At 32.4% G+C, this 18203-nt stretch overlaps 1 protein-coding gene across 2 annotated transcripts; it reads left to right on the top strand.

Moving 5' to 3' along the window:
* Nucleotides 1-9757: 9757 nt before the first annotated feature.
* Nucleotides 9758-17694, top strand: LOC134716044 (histidine-rich glycoprotein-like). Of its 2 annotated transcripts, none has more exons than XM_063578734.1 (3): nucleotides 9758-10029; nucleotides 14824-15108; nucleotides 16894-17694. In XM_063578734.1, exons 1-3 carry the CDS (start codon nucleotides 9993-9995, stop codon nucleotides 17340-17342), a joined length of 771 nt encoding a protein of 256 aa, XP_063434804.1. In that variant the 5' UTR covers nucleotides 9758-9992; the 3' UTR covers nucleotides 17343-17694. The 2 variants fall into 2 exon arrangements, with proteins under 2 accessions (XP_063434804.1, XP_063434814.1); XM_063578744.1 differs by lacking the exon at nucleotides 9758-10029 and adding an exon at nucleotides 13445-13516.
* Nucleotides 17695-18203: the final 509 nt, after the last annotated feature.

Genomic DNA, 18203 nt, shown 5'->3' on the forward strand with positions numbered 1-18203 from the left:
TTTTGTGTCAAATCTCTCTCAAACAAAGAAAAATGTATAGCAGACCCTTTTCCCCAAAGAATTTTCACATTCATTTCTTTTTTTGTTGGATTGGGACTTATACTGACTGATATTAAGGCCATCAAAGAAAGATTCTAAGAAATAAATTAAAAGTAAAACATTGCAGCATTATACCAAACTAAAACTATCACTACATATATTAATAAAACAAAATGTATGATTTTATCACATTTAACAACAATAAGAGGAGTCTGTAGTCAATTGGTCATCAAATTTCGTCTCCCCTGCCAAACAATTGAATGATGTTCAAGGTGTACATTTTTGGTGCATGTAGGATCCTTGCAAAGTCTACATATTCGTTCATCTGAAACAAACTCTTATTATGGATCAGTGATCATGGTCAATAGATTTAGGAAGATGTGGTGTGAGTTTCAATGAGACAAATCTCAATCCAAGTAACAATTTATAAAAGTAAACCATTGAAGGTCAAGGTACAGCCTTCAACATGGAGCCGCAGCTTACACTGAACAGAAAGCTATAAAGGGCCCCAAAAACTACTAGGGTAAAACCATTCAAACGGGGAAACCAACTGTCTTAATCTATATAAAAAAAAAGAGAAACACTTATGAACCACATAATCAAACGACAACCACTGAACATCTCTCTCTCTCTGTATTTTCGATGCTATTAGCAATATATTAACTATTATGACTATTTTGTGTATAGAATGATTGATTAGGTTGTAGGTTTAATCTGACCTTGACCTTTTTTGGTTGATTAATTGAAAACTGTTAAGTTTTTGTGGTTTAGTGTATTTTTTCATATTCTATAAGCATTAATGCTAATTCGTGTATGCTTGATTGTAAAGTACATATGTGTCTAACAGGTTTCGTTTGACCTTGACCTTATTTTTCATGGTTTTTTGTTCAGTGTTAAGTTTAAATGTTTTGTCTGTTTATGATATACTACGAGATAGGTTAACTATATTTGTTTTCTGGAATGATTGTAAGGTGTACATGTCTGTATGGCAGGGTTCATATTATTATTATCAACAGACATAAATACAACATGTCTCTGATATTACCTTGACCTCTTGGTTCCTTGCGCAATGGTGAGTCTGAGTGAGTTTGCCAGCTACTATAATGAATAGGTCAACTATATATGTTGTATGGCCTGAATGTAAGGTGTACACATTTATATGGCTTGGTTCATATTACCTTGACCTCATTTTCATGGTTTATCCATTGGTTGATGTTATACGCTTGTGTTTTTTTTGGTTCCGTTTCTCATGTACTATAATAAACAAGAATGTGTCCAAAGAACATGGATGCCCAACTCGCACTATCATTTGCCATGTTCAGTGGACCGTAAAATTGGGGTAAAAAATCTAATTCGGCATTAAAATTAGAAAGATCATATCATAGGAAACATGTGTATCAAGTTTGAAGTTGATTGGACTTCAACTTCATCAAAAAATACCTTGACCAAAAACTTTAACCTGAAACTTGGGCTATCATTTTCTATGTTCAGTGGACCATGAAATTGGGATAAAAAAAAATATAATTTTGCATTAAAATTAGAAAGATCATATCATAAGGAACATGTGTACTAAGTTTCAAGTTGATTGGATTTCAACTTCATCAAAAACTACCTTGACCAAAAACTTTAACCTGAAGCAGGACAGACGGACGGACTAACGGACGCACAGACAAGAAAACATAATGCCCCTCTACTATCGTAGGTGGGACATAAAAAGAACACTAAAGTTGGTGCATGAAATTATTGTAAGGTGAACATGTCTATCTGGTAGTGCTCAAATAACCCTTAACCCGTTTTCAAAGAATAGATCACTGATAATGTTGAGTCAGTGTAGTTTAAACTTGTAGTAGAAATTCAAAATCTTCATATTGCAGACTTACAATATAAATTGAAAATCAGTAAAACAGGAAAGACATTTCAGCATGTTCACTCTGTTTGAAAATATTTGAATTGAGGTATACAAGATAAAAGATCTTCAATTGATAGGACGTCGATATGAGTGTCAGTCTGGTGTTGTCCTACTTATGCATCAAGAAATTGTCAAATGAGACATAGACCGAATATTGTGCGTAAAACGTCAAATACATATGCATTCCTTCATATCAACTCTTATCACAATCCAAGTGGTTTTCGTCTTCTTCATCGGAAATTGATTAAAAGTGTCAATTGATTTAGTAACAAAATAAAATAGTAGTCCAGATCGAAACGATCTATTGATATTGAAAATATCATTTTCGCAACAACAACAAAACTGTCTTTGCATTTCCTTTCTGAAAAGTTGAAACAATCGTTTCTTTGGCATCTGCTTGCTAAATCCAAAGTATTTTTTTCTCCTATTCATCCTTATCTGAAAAATGCAATTCCGATATCAGAAATATTTACTTGAGTTTGTGAAAATAATTGCATTTTAACTCAATAAAGTTTATTCATTTTATTGGAACCAGAGACCAAGGATTTGGATACAAATCCTTGCAGGGACCATTGCATTATATACCTCTGTTTGAACTAAGACAAGATATCATGACTAGGAAATATCAGATTGTTGAACCGTTGAAGGACACCAGTGTCTACTATACAGTCTCTGATTTCAATAAATCGGTTAAATTCTCACTCGTCAAATATATTGTCATGAGTTTCGAAGATTGAGCAATTGATCATACTACCCACTGTTTAAATTGAAAGATCGTGATCTTATTGTAGTAGTACTGAAACGTTCACAATTGCGTCAACTAACTTTGTGAATTAGAGTTATCCTCCTTTTCCCTAGTTTTGGAACAACAGCGTTGTCTATATAGATGGCCACAATAATCTACTTGTATGCACAAATGTATATATCAATTTCAACAGACTTGTATAAACTAAATAAGAAATCAACAATTTTATTTAAAGGCTTTCCACAAACGAATCATAATAGTTTGCAGATTCTGAAATGGACTGATAATAAATCCCATCAAAGATACTAGAACAGTCCTTCAACGTCGTCAAAACACCTCGTACACCAAGAAATGTTCTGTCTGTAACAAAAAAACAAAGATGTTTTATATCTATTTATTTTTTGTTAGTAAAGTATTTTATATTTACATGGGTGTTTTATATTCTACGCTTATAATCTGTGCAGTATGGTGTACATACATTTTATTCCATGTATATTTCAAGTTCATATTTCCAGACTCAATCTAATATTTTAATTAGATTATTCCAGACTGAGTATGGAATATATATATAAAGTGAAAAAGTATATTTAAACAAAGCGCATTTGACTAACAGGTCGAACAACTGATGTTCTTGACTGCCATTGGCGATTGCCAAATAAAATTGATCACAAGATGTAACAAAATGGATCTTGATATAGATTTAATACTAAACAGAAAACAATTTACTTGTGACCACAATGTTATACCACAAACATAAGGTGTCAATATTTTTTTTGTACACCAGATCCGGATTTCGACAATAAATGTCTCTTCAGTAATGTTAGGGATCGAAACGGTATTTGGAAGGCCATATAAAAAGTATCCTCATTTTTAGATAGACTCTTGAATTTCAAGAGTCAATATAGGATGAACGAATCATATAAACCGGAGGGAAAATATGATACAAACCCAAACGAAAAAATATAAACGAGTCTAAATTGAAAACTACGTCCAAACTTATGATTGTGTTGGATAAAAACCGCAATTTTTACACGTGCATGTAAAACAAAATTCGTTGTAGAAGGGTCTAAATACAGCACAAACAACATTTTCCAAAAGACCAAAATAGTGAAAAAGTATATTTAAACAAAACGCATTTGACTAACAGGTCGAACAACTGATGTTCTTAACCCTGCTGACTGCCATTGGCGATTGCCAAATAAAATTGATCACAAGATGTAACAAAATGGAACTTAATATAAATTCAATACTACACAGAAACAAAAAAAACTTGTGGCCACGATATATATAGAGTTAAATTGTCAATTACGTTTGCTCTTTTTACTAAAGTTGTCAGTGCGGGGGATAATGTCATCACATCGCAAAACATGTACCTCTTAAGTTTTTCAACATACATTACAGCTCTAACATTGACAATATGAACTTAAGTTGAGTTGGGATCCCACTAACATGTTTAACCCCGCCACATTCTGTATGTATGTTGATTGTCCCAAGTAAGGAGCCTGTTATTCAGTAGTTGTCGTTTGTTGATGTGATTCATATTCGTTTTTCGTTCATTTTTTTTTTTTTATCATTAATCAGTCATTAATGATGCCATTCGTTTTCTCGTTTGAATTGTTTGACATTTGTCATTTCGGGCTCTTTATAGCTGACTATGAGGTATGAGCTTTGCTCATGTTTGAAGGCCGTACGGTGACCTTAATTTGTAAATTTCTGTGTCATTTGGTCTCTTGTGGAGAGTTGTCTCATACGCAATCATACCACATCTTCTTTTTTTTATATACTAAGTGGAAATCTTACAGTACTCTTACGCTCGTTATATGTGAAGTTCAAATATGCAGAATAAACCGTGTTCCTCTAATTTTATAAAATGAATTGTAATTTCCTTTAAGAAAGTTTAACGAGATATCTATAATGTTTTCATGGATTTTGTCCTTCTCATGATCAACAAACAAATAAATGATAGCTACAAACTCGTACCGGTTTTTTCTTTCTTTTTTAAAGGGACCACTAACCTGGAGTGAACGTTCGGTCACTGACCTACTAGTGCAAGGTTAAACTAGCTCAACCAATGTATGTTATAAATTATATGGTTTTGTCATGTTTATTATATTTTTTTACCAAAAAATACCTTCATGAATAATATTGTTAAATACATTCATTTTTATATTTCTTTGTGTTTAGATAAAAATAAACCATATTTTATAGTTCTGAGAACAAATAAAAACCCAATGCTATAGTGTGGAAATTCAAATTTGCTGCTATAATCTATTTGGTGTTCCCTTTTTCATAGACAAGCTCCACCAAGAAATTTATACAAGTGTTTCAAAAACATTTTATTTTAAGAAATACCACTGAAACGTTGTGCACAGAATGAAAATCTTAGCCAAACATTGCGCTGTTCATGCTTAATCTCAGCTAAACATTGCGCTAAACATGTTTAACCTCAGCCAAACATTGCGCTAAACATGTTTAATTTCAGCCAAACATTGCGCTAAACATGCTTTACCTCAGCCAAACATTGTGCATCACACAAACATATCACTGTAACATTGCGATAATTGTGCAAACTTTCACGAAAACCAAAGCAATGCTTAAAATACTATAATGCAGCATGTACCGAAAATTCCAACACATTATAATGTCAAGATATCGGAAGCCTTTTTATTTTTATATTTAATACTTTGATATAAGGAGATTAAAGATTCGATGATTATTTTGAAGGAAAACAAACTAAATTTTCTTTCTATGTGATACTGTTTATTTCATCGTGGGGGTATTCAAACCAAGTCGTGCTGGAGGAGATACTCCAAATTTGAGAATAATGGACCCCCTGAATTAATAAATGGTCTGGTCGGTTTCTGTCCACAGTTGCTGAACCTTATTCGGAGAACAAGTGGGCTTGTACTCTCCCTTTTTCAAATGCAATACATCATAGACTGTATACCTCAAACAATAATCTTTGGATATAATAATATATCAAAGTTCCAACACAGATTGGAATCTGTCAGATTACTTGACGTGTATAGCCAAATTGGACCTCCGACCTTAAAAAATGTCAAACAAAATCCACGATAAAGCAACACTACATAGAAAGGAAGATATCGGGTTAGAATGGATTGAAAGTTGATAATACCCGTATATATAAAAAGAGAGAGAGAGAGAGCTTTTCTGATAACCGAATTCTGTATACATGTACATAACAATAATCTTATAACTTTTTGTGGAACACGGAAGTCCGTTTGTTTATCTTTCTTGGATATATATTTTGTATCTATAAAATCACCGACTTTTTCATATTTACAAGGAAAAAAAATCTATCAACACTCTTTTTATCCGAACAACAATCTACAGGAAGAACATTCCTGACTAAAACAAATCGAGAATAGAAAAGGGAAATAGCATCACCTTTATTCTTCCAAACCATGCATAAGGTACAACGGTTCAGAGATAAGCATACATACTGCAATGAAAACAAACTTATTTATAATAACATCTTATACACAAACATACACACAGACATACACCAATTATCATTGATCATTTTTGTACGCTGTGGTTTTTTTTGCTTTAAATTCTGCAGTTGCATATTATCAAGAGAAAGACGTACTGTTATGAAAAAAAATGTACTTATTAAACTGTAACTTCTTAATATACCTATTTTTTTTTCTCGCATGTGAATATAAACAATGAACCATTATTCAAATAAAGCAGTCAACCAACTATTAAAAGTATAATTTACAGTTAAACATACGGGCGTTCAACCAAAAATAAAAACTTTGCACTTCCATATATTGTTTCTTTTTCTGACAGGAAATTCATTTGAACAATAGGTGTGTATGCTTATTTTAACTTGTATATTTAGATATTTAGACAGGAAATTGCAAAATATTTGAAAATGGGAAGTGTCTTGCTGTGAGGTGATTTTAATGCAAGAATTGCTAATTCACCATGATAAATTTTTACCTCTTTAAGTCTTTTATAAACTACCCCATGCATTGATGCCCCCTCATTGATAAACACATCTTAAAAGTTAAGGCAGTGATATAGCACAAAGGTCTTTCATTTAGATCTTTATAGTTACTCATTAGTCGCAATATTTGGAGATGAATTTTGTAACTTGCATATTTAGAAATTTAGACAGGAAATTGTAAAATATATGAAAATGGGAAGTGTCTTGCTGTGTGGTGAGAACGCAAGAATTGCTAATTCACCATGATACATGTTTTTGTATACCTCTTTTATAAACTACTCAAAGTGATAATCAAATCTTGAATAGACCAGGCAGTGATATTACACATGCAATGATCTTTTATTTAGATCTTTAAACATGTTAAACAAGTTACTTAATAGTCGCCATCCTTGAAGATGATTTTTGTAATATTTAGATATTTAGACAGGAAATTGCAAAATATTTGAAAATGGGAAGTGTCTTGCTGTGAACATGGTAAATTTATTTTAATGCAAGAATTCCTAATTCACCATGATACATGTTTTAACTCTTTTATAAACTATCCTGTTCAAAATTTGTTTTTATGATGCCAAAATGAGGGGTAATTAAACTAAACTTAACTTTATATAAAGAATATATACAATTCTCCTGTCAAACAAGTATTAGCACGTTGATAATACTGAATACAATAGGGAATTGATTGAAGATTGTAAAAAATATATTATATAAAGAACATAGTTATGCTGTTGCACCATCTGCTTAGGTTACACATTTCAATGGATTGTATCAAATTCATGATTCATTGAAAAACGGAGTGGCGGGATTTGAAACTTCGACTCTTGGTACATGCTTATACTGCGGATTAGTCATTATATCCATTATTCAATGTATTTGTAGTATACCCTTATAATTATAGTTGAATATGTTTATAAGTTATCAACGATGTCTTCTCCTTACGGGCACCATCTATTTATACCTTCTATTTATCTATTTAATAGCTACAATACACTTGGTGTAGTTGGCATGTGGTTGGGTCAAGGTTTACATAACATTTATTATCATATGGTTCTTTTTTGTGTGTTTATTTTTAATTTATTTTATACATCTATTTCTAGATAGAATATGATATTGATATGCAAATGTTTCTAATGATTGTTTACGTGTTATATGCAATACATGTGCCCTAATTAAGAGAATAAAATCCAGCCTTCTAAACATTTATTTATCTATTTATTGCGCAGATAGAAAATGAGTATTTCTCAAACAAGTTAAATTATACAGAAACCCACTAACACAAGAAAAACAACACAAACGATACACATAGATGTTAACATAAGGACATCACTTATTTGTATTTAATTTCCCGACTCAATTAAAAGGGTTAAAACTCTAAATTGGCATATATACTGAAACAGTTCATGTTATTTTATGCACATGAATGCTCAGTTTCAAGTAAAGTTGATCTCTAAACCAAAACTTTGACTACCTTTAAGCAAAACTTAAATTGATACCAAAAGGGACTAACATATGGACGAACGAACGGACGTAAAAATAGATTTTAATGCCCCTCTTCTATCGTAGCGGGGTATAAATACCTACCTTCCATACATATCCTCATCGCCCCTGGTGGAGCATAAGGTCAACACAATATTTTTTTCAACCAGTTATGTCTTTAGCATTTGTTTCTGCTTCTCTCCGTGTTATGTCAAGCGGCTTCAGTTCTGCATCAACCGATCGACGCCAGGTGGTTTTGCATGGGTCTTCCTCTTGGACTCTTCCCATGGGGTGTCCATTTAAGAAAGCTATCATCCTGTTTATATTGGATACAGGCATCCTCAGAACATGCACCAGTCATCTGAGGCGTCTTTGTTGTATTTCTTTCAGTACACGTAGAAGGATTATACACATTATATTGTTTTCAGATTTATATGAGAACATATATAATAAACTATTCTCTTTGTATTTTAGGATACCCATGCATCCAAGAAAGGAACCGAATACAACTGGTTTATCTGATGTGATTGTTCTGAGACTCAGGATTGTTTAAGTTTGTTTTTTTAATGTGCCAAATTAAATAATAGAAAGTGCAGCATCAACATAATAGACTGAATAGTGATTGAATAAGAACTGAAATAGAATGGATAACAAAGAACCCGAGCCAGATTACCTCCCTGAAGACGAACAGAGGGACAAAAACAACTCAAACTTTTCAAGAAGACAAAATTTCGTTCATTTTCATACTTCAGCTACGCCAAACAGATATTTTAAGGAAGCACAAAACCTGGGTGTCTTACACAATGCCTTTTCATATACTGATCGAATTTCTACAGATGACATGGACAATTGGGTAAAATGGCGGGAAATTGCGAATGAACAATTATCAGTGATGATTCGAGCATCACCTATGACATACAGAAGTCTGACAAGACCTCCATTGGAGGAAAACGTTTTAATGAATATCGAAACTCATTTTAAGGAACTTTTTCATTCCCTTCCGGGTCATATCTCTAGCAAGCAGTTTGTAATGTTTGGTATACCACGAGCAAAGTTGCTTTATTTACCTTAAAACATTAACTAAGGTCAAAGAGGTCGTGTTTTTTTTTATTGGATTCCTTTTACAAATAAAAGACAAACTGTTGTACATCATTTACAGCACATTTCAGTCAGTATGTAGCTAATTGTAATATCTTTGGTTAGCTTGTTTGTTAGCTGAACCGTGAAGTCATTGTTAGGCAAGGTAAACTTCCCTCCTTTTAAAGTAGCTTAGTCCTACAGAGAGAGAGATTTTTTATCTGTTGGGCTAGTCTACTATTAAAGGAGGGAAGTTTACCTTACCTAAAAATTACTTCACGGTTCAGCTAACAAGCAAGCTAACCAAAGATATTACCATTAGCAACATACTGACTGAAATGTGCTGTAAAGCTATTTCAGAACATCAAGTAATAAGTTGGTCATGTTTCGTGATCCTAAAATCTATCTCTTTTTTGTGTTTTTTCAACATAGTAAATGATACGAAAAAATATAGTGTTTTTCCAGCTCACAGATCTAATCATTTCGTTCGATGGTGTTGGTCTGGTCTGGGAACAGTATATCTAACAATATATATGTTCCTGGTCTGGTTAAGCTTTTGACACATCAATTACTAAACACTGACGTGTTAAAAATCCTGAGTCGACATAAACAAACTGGTACCGAATATAAAATGCCTATAGCATAGATGTTACACTTTCAATAGTATAGTCATGTACCAAATATTTGCGAGATGAAATTCATATTACATGTACATGTATGATGATGTACGTTATAACGGGGACTTGAAATTCTAATTGTAATATACATGTTCGACTATGTACGGATTATTTTACTTTGACATGAAGTCAATGTGTGAGTAACACAAAATGAATAAAAAATATTATGTATATTAGGTTTTGTTTCAATAGCAACATTAAAAACTTATTTTACACTATTCCGTTATATATGATATATTATTGTGTTAATGAGATAATGTGCTATATTTAGAGAACAATGATACATTTTATAACAATTATTTTTTTGTTATGAGTATTTATGTTACTATGATAATAAATAGTGATTTTGCGATGATCGTGCCAAACGTTGTAAGTGTTACCAGTTTTCCTAAATATAAAGTAATGACAATTACTGATTTAAAAGTTGTAGCAGTCGGGTAGTACAAAATTTCAATAGTATGAAAAGTGCAGCAGTATTGAGCTATTTGTATACTCTGTCACTCTGTCTTTTTTTTTCAAATGTGAAGTTTAAACATTTAAACATGGTTGATAGTAAGGTACGCAATTTGCAAAAGATAGTTCTTATATAAAGAATATTTCATAAAAGCTGTATGTAATATTCTTTGAAGCTTTTTCCAAGGATGCACTGGTAAACTTTTCATAGTTACTGAAATTTTGTACTACCCAACAGCTACAACTTTTAGATCAGTAAACGTCATTTTCTTATCATATCGACTATGAAAGTACTTTGAGCACCATTACTTTGTTGCATTTGGGAAACCTTTACTATTACAAAACATATATTATATGGTATGATTGCAAAGGAGACAACTTTCTAAAAGAGACCAAATGACACAGAAAAAGTTCGATCTTATGTTGTACTGTTAGATTTGTCCCAGGTTAGAGAAGAGTTGAATACCAGTAAAACATGTTTCATCCGTCACATTATGCCTAGTATGTGCATGTCCCAAAGCAGGAGTCTGCAATTCAGTGGTTGTTGTTTGCTGTAATACATATTTGTTTTTGGTTCATTATTTTGTACTTTGATATATAAGGCCGTTATTTTTATGGCTGACTTTGCTGTATTGACTTTGAAGGCTACACGATGACTTATAGTTGTTAATGTCTGTGTCATTTGGTTTCTTATGAAGAGTTGTCTCATTGACACTCATACCACTTCTTCTCTTAAAACTTTTAGTGTATCTGTACAATCATCAAAGAGAATGATTGAATGATGTCAAATTCACTAGCGCGTAGTACATGGATATTGATTTACATTTCAATTAATTTTTCTTTAGGATAGAATCGGTATATCTCATGTTTGCGACATGAATGTTCTAGGCTTAGCAAAATAGAAATCTGGTATACTGTTACAACACCAAAATACAACCACTGAATTAGAGGTTTCTGACTTGGTACATTCAGAATGCGGCAGCCTCATACGGAATCTACTCTTTTTTTGTTACTCAATATGTATTTGTATATATATATACATATAGTATTTTTAAGATTGAGATATTCAGATTTACTGTATACCCAATAATTTATATAAAGGTATAATTTTCAAATGAGAATACTCTACTTAAAGATCCAATCCAGCTTTACTGCTCGACCGACGCGAAGAAGAGGTTTGACCTGGATACCAGGCTAACATACAGATACCAAATAACATGGAAGTAAGCAATTCAAGCCTTTTTCTTTCGAATCATATTTTTTATATGGTTATCATCAACCCTCCTCAGGACCTCATTTGGAAATATCTTACGCTATCTATGATGCGACTGTCATAAAATTTAGAGGTTTAGCGCTATAAAACCAGGCTCAATTCACCATTTTCTACATTTGAAAATGCCTGTATCAAGTCAGGAATATGACAGTTGGTGTCCATTCGTTTGATGTGTTTTATCCTTTGATTTTGCCATAGGATTAGGGACATTCCGTTTTGAATTTTCCTCGGAGATCAGTATTTTTGTGATTTTACTTTTTTCTAAAAAAATTAAGAATCTTCAGCATCATTCCACAAAGCTTTAAAATGATTCGCGTTTCTTGACACTGTTATTCAGTGAAATGTGGTACACAGTCCGACCGTCGTATTCGTGGAATTCCACCAACGACTATAAGTTTTGTAAGCAATGGATGAATTTTATGGATTTGTGCTTTTCATAGTAACGTGATGTGAAATGATGACGCGGTGTCTCAAAAGTACACAATTAATACATTACGACCCCGGATACAAAATATATTTGGGAAAATATTCGTTAGTTTAAACATATTTATTTATAGTGGATTGGGAAACAAGTTTTACAACTTATATTAATCCCTTTCCACTTTGCGGGTGAATATTCGTTTACCATCCCGGATACAATATTACTAAAAATAGTATAGGACAAGATGATAAAATATAAAAATATTGATGCATAACTAATTATAAGTATTTTGCATAACAATGTTATATGTTTTATTGTTTTGCAATAACCTAAACTTTAACAACAATTCTTTGTATGCATCAACCAACAGCTGGCCACATAAAAAAAAAATGTTTAAGAAATACTTAACTTAAAATAAAAAAAATAAACGACTTTTAATGCAAAAAAAACCCCAAAAAATATGCCAAAATTTGAAATCTGGGGACATAAATTGCAGATATTACCAATGTTATTTCAACTGATCGGGCGGAGCTTACGTTTTAATTTGCATAAGGACAGTCTATGTGAAGATGTGTGTGATAAGGATGATTGCCGTTATAATGATTACTGATTTCTAATCACCTATCAGTGTCATCAAAGGAATTTACAACAGAATGCCTGGACACTTCATTTTTGAGTTAATCCTAAAACCCCTAACTATAGATGGACTGGTTTATTATGAGCGAACCGGTTAAACTCCGCCCGGTCAAGTGAAATAAATTGAGTAATAACAAGGAGGAACTACAGATTTGTTTTGGGAAAATCCACAACTATAATATAAAAAAAAACCCGAACCTTGTTTTTAAACTATATTTGAAGAGATAAGGACCATTGCTGAGATCAAACATTGATTTGAGGTCAAGGAACATTGATAACATGTCAACAGTGTTGTAAAATTTTGCAAACAACTTTGGCATGTCTATGTTGTAAGCCAAATTTACAAAACTAGTGACATGCAATCGATTTTCCACATTGCTTTTCAGATTACCAGTCTAACTAAATATTGAAAGACAAGAATTTTTTCTTACAGTTAAATATTATTGAATTATAACCTAAAAAGATAAAACATTTTTATAAATTATGACTAGATAATCTTTATGAACTCTTCGATCTGATCCGGTAGAAAAAAAAGGTCGACTTCATTTTATTGGTATAAATTTAGTTAAAGAAGGGTTATAAATGAACAAAAATATGCCACACAACGTCAAAATAAGAGAAACGCTACTTCTTCCCATGGCATCCCGTAATACCTCGTTTATTTAAGTTTTCACGACCAACTGTACGTAAAAGATTGGTTAAAACTTCCAAAGGGGGCCGGCCTTCAAAGATAAATTCGCTGCCTTGAACCGATATTGAAAAAAATGAGTTGTCTCTCTTTATAAATGGTTTAACAGTCTTGTGGCAGATTTAAAATAACAAACCAAATGTACTGAGCCAGTAAGTGCAAACATTCAATTATACACAAAAAGATCTTACATAAGTTGATTGTTTCTAAAATAAAAGTACGATCTCGAGTGAACAATTCTGAAAAAAATCTGTTATTTTGCAAAATGCTTTAAGATTGTCATGTTTGTCGTTAAGCCTAATATTAAACTTCCGGGTATATCTTCTATTATTTTATATATTATATATCATATATCATCTAACATAACACCCAGAAAATCATTCATGAATATTGAAGAATGAAAGTTGTCCTACTTTCCTACAAGAATTTGTCAAAAGGGTTGTATATTCAACTATAACCTCCACGAAGTAAAAATGACGAAAAATACACTCGATCACCACAACATTCCATAACTATAAAATAGATATAGAAAGATGTGGTGTGAGTGCCAATGAGACAACTCTCCATCCAAATAACAATTTAAAAAAGTAAACCATTATAGGTCAATGTACAAACTTCAACACGGAGTCTTGTCTCACACCGAACAACACGCTATAAAGTGCCACAAAATTACTAGTGTAAAACCATTCAAACGGGAAAACCAACGGTATAATCTATATAAAAAAGCGAGAAACGAGAAACACGTATAAATTACACAAACAAACGACAACTACTGTACATCAGATTCCTGACTAAGGACAGGTGCGAACATTTGCAGCGGGATTAAACGTTTTATTGGCACCAAACCTTCTCCCTTTTTCTGAAACAATAGCATAACATCACAAAATAGAAAAATACACGATAATATAAAAGGCTATAAATATATGACTTTTTTATCGAAATAAATACAGATGAGAGGCATATATGTTTGCGGTTCTCATGACCTTGCCCAATGCATTTGAAGCTGAAATGCTATTTTGAATTGCTTCTTAATATAACCTAAGTAAATATCAAATATATCTATGTGTTTGTATGCCTTCATTTTAAGAACATCGAGTTTAAAGATTAGTTTTTCGTAGTAAAAACGTTATCAACAGTTCCAAATACTACATCAAAGAAATATAACGATTTTTTTTTATCATAATTATATTTATAGACTTTACAGTAACACTATAATTTATGTGTTTGAGATGGACAAATGGAAATTAATGCATTTAGCCATCTAAATCGAAAAAGGATTTTGGCATATTGGATATGCTTAGATATGGGAAATGTTTGATAAATAAAAAATCACGCACAATTTAGTAAACGGTTAATTCTTTTATGTTAATTCACCAGTTATTAGTATGGGGTACATATAAAATTCTGCACTGTAAAATCATTTGTTTACAAAAAAAAGAAGATTGTTTTTTTTCTTCAGATGAAAACATTGGTGGTATAAGGAAGCAACGTTTGCTATGGTATGCTTTGTTTGGTGGATTTATAACAAAAGATCACAGCATAATGGAAGATAGAGACATAGCGAATAATGAAGAAAGAGGCTCAGACTTTGAGGGTTTAATAAGAACCGAAACAGTTCCTTCCCAAGAAAATGGACTTTCTGATGGAGAAATATCCCTAAGAATGGCCCAAGTCCAAGTGTCTACTATACGCGAAATGCCAAAACAAACAGAACCCAACGAATATGTAGAAAACAGTAGCGAAGGTGTGTTGCCATTTCAATTATAGATGTATAGGAAGATGTGGTGTGAGTGCCAATGAGACAACTCTCCATTCAAATAAAAATTGATAAAAGTAAACCATTATGTAGTTAATATTTGTACCTCCTCTCGTACCAAAGACTTCTTAGCGATGTCCTTTACTCTTAGTCCGACGTTCGTAACTCCTCTACTGGTCAATAAAAAAAATGCCAAGCCTTGGCAGAATCATTGTTATAAAAAAGCTATTTCATTGCAATGATTTCAGAGAGTCTACAAACATGATTATGAATAGGAATCCTAAACAATATATACCCTGCCAAACTATGTTTTTGATTGTTTGTGGTGGGATTGTTATTCGTATCTTCATTCATTCTGACTTGATTGCTTCCCTTGTTTTTTGGTTTGGGGAATTTTTAACTTGTTGAATGGTTTCCTCATAGGTTAGTTTGGTAATATATCCCCAATATATACATTTGCACATGAAATACATTTTTTGATCCTGTTTTGTTATTTTTTAATCAATGGAAAAAAGAATATAGGTCGACACGTATGTTTATGTCCTGAAACTTGATTCCTTCCAAGTTTAAGTATTTGAATTGAAATCCGACTAATTTCGTCATGAATTTAAAATATTAAGAATTTTTTATTATGTACATTTGCATTTACAAGGCGTATCAACCAGAGCTATACTCAGTAAACAATAATAATTTATTGTAGTTTTTTTTTTAATCTAAGCTTATTTCTTCGTTGGTTGACATAACTTATTAACAATAATTAGGTTTTATACATGTGCATAATTAGATTTGATACTCCAGTGTTATATAATTTGGTCTTATACTTTTTCTTTTTTTTTTTACATGAGCACTCAGACTGAAGGGTTTAGAAGACAATTTTAAAACGATAATCACAATATGACTTAACTTTTAACTAATACAGTAATATGATTAGTATATAATATTAATAATTAATAGCTGTTAAAGAGTGATTAACATATATGCATAGAAAGAAGCTGGGTTTGTGCTTTATTTATTAACGGATGTCTAGTGAGTAAACAAATCTATATTTAACCAATAATTTAAAAAACAATTTATTCATAATAAAAACTGGTCTTATACTCCAGTGTTTTATAATTTGGTTTTATACTCCAGTGTTATATAATTTGGTTTTATACCCAAGTGTTATATAATTTGGTTTTATACTCCAGTGTTATATAACTTGGTTTTATACTCAAGTGTTATATAATTTGGTTTTATACTCAAGTGTTATATAATTTGGTTTTATACTCAAGTGTTATATAATTTGGTTTTATACTCAAGTGTTATATAATTTGGTTTTATACTCCAGTGTTATATAACTTGGTTTTATACTCAAGTGTTATATAACTTGGTTTTATACTCCAGTGTTATATAACTTTGTTTTATACTCCAGTGTTATATAACTTTGTTTCATACTCCAGTGTTATATAACTTTGTATTATACTCCAGTGTTATATAACTTGGTTTTATACTCAAGTGTTATATAATTTTGTCATATACTCCAGTGCTTAACATGACTCGATGCTTCTCCGGTGCTATACATAACTTGGTTGTTTATTCAAGTCTTTGACACCTTTGATCATATTTGGTCTTATACCGTGTCTTTAGTGTTATACATTATTTTTTTTGTTTATTCTAGTTTTATATGTGATTATATAATCAAGTGTTATTCATAATTTGGTTGCATGCTCAAGATGTATTCATAGCTTTGTTTTATATTCCAGGTTTAAAACATTACTTAGTTTTATTTTCCAGACATTGGACCTCACCCAAGGCACCCCACTCTTTTCAATGGAGTGCAACACTTTCCACCACCATATGACCATGGCCACCACTCTCCACCGTTTAGATCATCACATCATCCACCACCATTCAGACCAAGCCATCGCCATCGCCATCGACCCTATGAATCGATACATCATCATCCACCACACCGACATCCGCATCATCTTCATCCGCGACATCGTCATCCGCCACCTCCACTTCCGGGACATCGTCATCCGCCACCTCCACATCCGGGACATCGTCATCCGCCACCTCCACATCCGGGACATCCTCACCCGCCACCTCCACATTCGGGACATCGTCATCCGCGACATTGTCATCCGCCACCTCCACATCATCTACATCCCCATCTGCAACATTGTCATCCGCAAGGTGGACCAGATCTTGGCCCTAATTCTTCCGGAGTGCCAGATTGTTAATGACTTTTTCAGCAGGGCCATCGCCATCATCATTTTGGCCTGACTGCAATGACATTTTTGGTCGTTTGGACCACGGCACCACGTTCATTAACCTCCATTTGGACACCACTGGAGGCAAAATTATTATTTACAAACTGGGAACATTTGACCACACCTTGAAAACATGTGAAGGAACTATCTGTTTGTACATCTACAATAATTACTTAATTAGTAATTCATAAATAATGATACTAATAACTACTTATTTTACGTTTGGTATATATGTAATAAAAAAGGTAATATAAGAAAAAAATATGTGTATGCAACGAGAGTGAACAAAAGCTTGGACTATTAAACGAAAGGCAAAACATAGTTCAAAGCTTTTTTTGTCTATCTAATTAATCGTAACTTATAAGTTAAACAAGAGTGGCTGTGCACACGATGAAATGTCTCGCCTGCTTTACTGGTCATTGATTTTATGTTGATAGTCCTTTCTATAAAGCTTTACTACAAGTATTACATAAACTTAACACGAACCAAGAAAATGAGGTCAAGGTCAGATAAACCAAACCAGAAATTCATATCATTTCATACACAAACTTTTAGTTGGCATATTGCTTATAGTTTAAAAGAACAAACTTAACCAGGAACATTTAATATAGAACAATGATTTATGAAAATGAGGTCAAGGTCAGGTGAACCATGTCAAACGTACACCTTAAAGACATTCTAGGCAAGAGATATAGTTGACCTTTTGATTATATAGAACCTAAGAATGAAACTAAACCATGAAAATTTACCATTGGCTATTTAATCATGAATGAGGTTAAGGTCAAATGTTCATCATGGAATGTTTCCATACACCGAATATAGGTGACCTAT

This window comes from Mytilus trossulus, chromosome 1 (assembly GCF_036588685.1).
Source record: "Mytilus trossulus isolate FHL-02 chromosome 1, PNRI_Mtr1.1.1.hap1, whole genome shotgun sequence".
Taxonomy (NCBI): Eukaryota; Metazoa; Mollusca; class Bivalvia; order Mytilida; family Mytilidae; genus Mytilus; species Mytilus trossulus.

Bases quoted from the DNA above. Each gene is read 5' to 3' on its own strand.
- LOC134716044 (XM_063578734.1), top strand. From the start codon at position 9,993: ATGTACGGATTATTTTACTTTGACATGAAGTCAATGT. The intron at 10,030-14,823 runs GTGAGTAACACA...TTTTTTCTTCAG, and splicing joins CTTTGACATGAAGTCAATGT to ATGAAAACATTGGTGGTATA. The intron at 15,109-16,893 runs GTGTGTTGCCAT...TTTATTTTCCAG, and splicing joins TGTAGAAAACAGTAGCGAAG to ACATTGGACCTCACCCAAGG.